The sequence below is a fragment of the Pantherophis guttatus genome, chromosome 2 (assembly GCF_059756535.1).
Source record: "Pantherophis guttatus breed Tessera chromosome 2, ASM5975653v1, whole genome shotgun sequence".
Taxonomy (NCBI): Eukaryota; Metazoa; Chordata; class Lepidosauria; order Squamata; family Colubridae; genus Pantherophis; species Pantherophis guttatus.
The window spans coordinates 254708257-254711922 of NC_142064.1; the positions used below are offsets into that span (position 1 = coordinate 254708257).

The window sequence follows — 3666 nt, forward strand, 5'->3', positions numbered from 1 at the left end:
TTAGATGTGGGCTTGAAAACTAACGGTGTACAAGGTGCCTTGAAAATCATACTCATGTATGGTTGGAGAGGTACTGAGATGGGGGATGCCTCAGTAAATGGTTTGAGTCCATAGTTCATCATGAAGTAAAGGGAATAATTAACCAGATCTGCAAAAAATATAACATGGGGTGGGGTAGCTAGAACTACAATAATGAACCAGTGCCTGGAGTTGTGAGGGCAGGAAAGGACAAAACAAACTTGGATTAAATATAGCGAGGCAAAAGTCCTGTTCTTCCAAAAACACCTGGGCTACAGAAACGTTGGTTCTAGTGATGGAACCAGATGGCCTTACGAGTTCCCTGAATGAGCAAGCGCACTCCTCAATTCACGAGCTTCTACTAGCACAGCTGATGTAATCATAAATCAGGAGTGCAAGTGAGTGAATGTGGCCCTATATGGACCAGGAAACCCAAGTGGTGGTAACCCATATTCATTGCCGTGTGTGGGTCAATTATTGCAGCACATTCTAGGTGGGGCAACATTTGAAGCTGACTCAGAAGCCACAACTGAAACAGAACTCATTGGACTTGTTCTTCTTGTTGGTCCAAATTGTAGAAAATAAATGTAATTTTGGGTTAAACAGTTGAGTTCTTGTCTTCTCTGAGCTTGGCTTAATGGTGAACCAAGCTGCCACTGTTTGTGTTCTTTCATATGTAATTTTTTGCATGTGTGAAGGAATTTTGTGAATTTAGAATGCAGGACCAGGATGTGTATGCGTTGGTTGATTCAACAAAAATTTTCTTAAAGGTTTATGACCAATCCAAGACCAGATTACAGACACACACAGCTTTCAGAAATCCCAGCCAGCCAAAAATTAAAACATCCATTTTTTTTATTGATTTGTTCACAGAACATACAGAGTTGAGCCAGTTCATCTGGAATAGTGTTAACATGTAAAGTGCAGTTCACAAAAAGTGAGTTACTAAAGTTTTGGAAATGCTAGTAGTATGGATGCACCAACCCTTGCAAACCACTCCTTATTACACAGCAAGCAAACACTGTAACAAAAAATGTTCTGGCTAACAAAGCAGGAACCAAAAAAAATCAGATGTTTTTACAATAAATAAAAAGGAGCATCCTTAACTTTTATTGTGCCAGTTATTACGAAGCTAAGAAGTCCTGTCCATCAGCTTCAATAACAATTTTTTTACTTGTCAGTTTTTCTATTATTTGTCACACAACTTTCCCCCCTTTATTGAAGTATCACAACACTGCAAAATTCCAATCATAATTCAATCTTCACTAAAACCTTGCTCCTTTGCCAAAGTACAAATCATAAAAAGATTCTTGGTTTCTTAAAATCTAGCCGCCTTCCTATCAGAGATTTATGACCCACAAAACCGTAGCGTTAATTCTACCTCGCTAGAGGTACATAAAACATGAATTCTTTCCAAATGCATAGTGCAGCACAAGAGCAGCAATTTCCCTTCCTACCTCCCAGTTTTACACATAAATAAAAGTCAGTTTAAATTACATAGATATTATTATTATTATTATTAATAAATATTAAATATCCCCTTTCCCCCTCCTTCAATTGCAGCAACGAGGAATGTCCCCTTCCTGTTGCATAATGCCGTGTCAGTTGAGTTTAAGTTTCTATGACGTCAGCCTTGCTTGGCAACCTCCAGGCAGGAAAGCACAAGGCTGAGCTCCAAACCTCCTTGGTCCCTTTCTGCATCTTTTACTTCTGCTTTACAAAGAGACATTTTCTAAAGGCCCACGAGCATGGCAGTCCCTCCGTCTGACTTCCCAGTTTAGACTCTTGTTCTGTTTCTCCCCTCCGGTGAGAGGGGGAGGTCGTTCGATCTTCAGAAAGCAGCTGGATTCTGCTGCAAAAAATGGGTAATGTCAAGAGCAGATTCCGAAGATCTGTCCTCTCCCCAGGACCACTCAGAAACATTGGCCACCGTGGCGATTTCCAAGGAGGATGTTGATACAATGGGTTGCTCTGGGATTACGGGCTGTTCTAAAGGGACAGGCGGGACCTGCAGAGAGCAACCAGATGTGTTGTCTTCCAGTGTGGCTCCAACAAGGAGGTCATCTTCTGCATTATAGATTTGGAAGAAGACAACGGCAAGGAGGATGAAGAGGAGGGTCTTAGCATAGCTGCGCTCCTCAGTGGGATAGTAACGCTTCACCTGGGAAAGAGAAACAAGAAAAGGGATTAGTGACACAGCGCCCAAGGATAATCTCTGCATTTAGTTCAGTGCCTTTGCAATGAAATGATGTAGGGTCTCCTGTTTGGATGTGGGGGGGGTTGGACTAGATGACCTACAAGGTCCCTTCCAACTCTGTTATTCTGTTCTGAAATAATGCCCTTTCTCTTGCCATGTACTGGTGTGTAGGGAAGAACCCTCCACTTTCAGGAACGATTCTGATTCTAAAACAGAAAATGCACCATGTCCATGCTGGCTATGGAATTCTGGGGATGGAAGGCCACATATCTTAAAGTTGCCAAATTCAAAAAAATACGGCATTAGAATGATTTATTGCTGCTGTCCCCTGCCGGTATTAATCAGGGATGATGATTATACAGTCCCACAAAGCAGACAATTTGCCTCCAGAAATTGTGAATTCTCCAACCCGGGAAATTTTTAAAGAAGAGATTGGACAACCATTTGTCAGAAATGGTATAAGGTTTCCGGCCCGAGCATGGGGTTGGACTAGAAGACCTCCAAGGTCCCTTCCAACTCTGTTATTCTAGGTTGAGGATAGCTACTCAGAATTGTATTTTTCATCCATGGTGGCTTTTAAGAGATGTGGACTTCAATTCCCAAGCCAGAATTCAGGGACTTGAAGTCCACACCTCTTAAAGCTGCCAAGGTGAGAAACACTGATTTAGGGGACCCCTCCTAAACCTTGCACAATTACTGGGAAATAATCCCTACTGAATACGTTAGGCTGCTCAGATGTGAGCAGCATACCTGAATTTGCAATGTGCTAGAAGCCAGAACGCTTTCCTCACTGTTCCAATCCCCCTCCTTGTCAGCCCAGGCTAAGGAGCAAAATGGGTGGAAACTAACGAAGGAGAGAAGCAACTTAGAACTAAGGAGAAATTTCCTGACAGTGAGAACAATTAATCAGTGGAACAACTTGCCTCCAGAAGTTGTGAATGCTCCAACACTGGAAGTTTTTAAAGAAGAGTTTGGACAACCATTTGTCTGAAGTGGTGTAGGGTTTCCTGCCTAAGCAGGGGGTTGGACTAGAAGACCTCCAAGGTCCCTTCCAACTTTACCAACCAGAGGACGTGGGGACTTCAACTCCTAGAGTCCCCCACCCACCCACAGCCAGCGAGCATCTTAAAAGGGGTCAAGACCTGAGCAAGACAAGCCTTGGATGGACCCAGGCTGCAAAATCATCCCCCCCACGACTTACCACTGGAGGGTAGAGGACTTTCCGCGAACGTCTCTTGGACTTGCTGGCCTTGGTGTGGCTCCGATGGGCAGGGCTCTTCTCGTCCTCCGGGAGAGGATCGAAAGTGAAGTATTGGGGCCCGGTAGGCGCGGCCCTGGGGGAGATTTGGGGCATGTTGAGCGGCGGCAAGGTCGGCTTGCAGGCGTAGCACATGGTCGTCCAGCAGAGGAGAAGGCAAAAAGCAGCTGAAAAGCACTCAGACTGAGGAGCC

The 3666-nt window shown here is 44.2% G+C and overlaps 1 protein-coding gene across 1 annotated transcript; it reads right to left on the reverse strand.

Annotated features, from left to right (window-relative positions):
• Positions 1–855: 855 nt before the first annotated feature.
• Positions 856–3666, reverse strand: IER3 (immediate early response 3). Its single transcript, XM_034421572.3, has 2 exons — positions 3417–3666; positions 856–2179 (listed from the first exon to the last, which is right to left on the reverse strand). The coding sequence occupies exons 1-2, from the start codon at positions 3606–3608 to the stop codon at positions 1850–1852; spliced, it is 522 nt and encodes a 173-aa protein (XP_034277463.2). The 5' UTR covers positions 3609–3666; the 3' UTR covers positions 856–1849.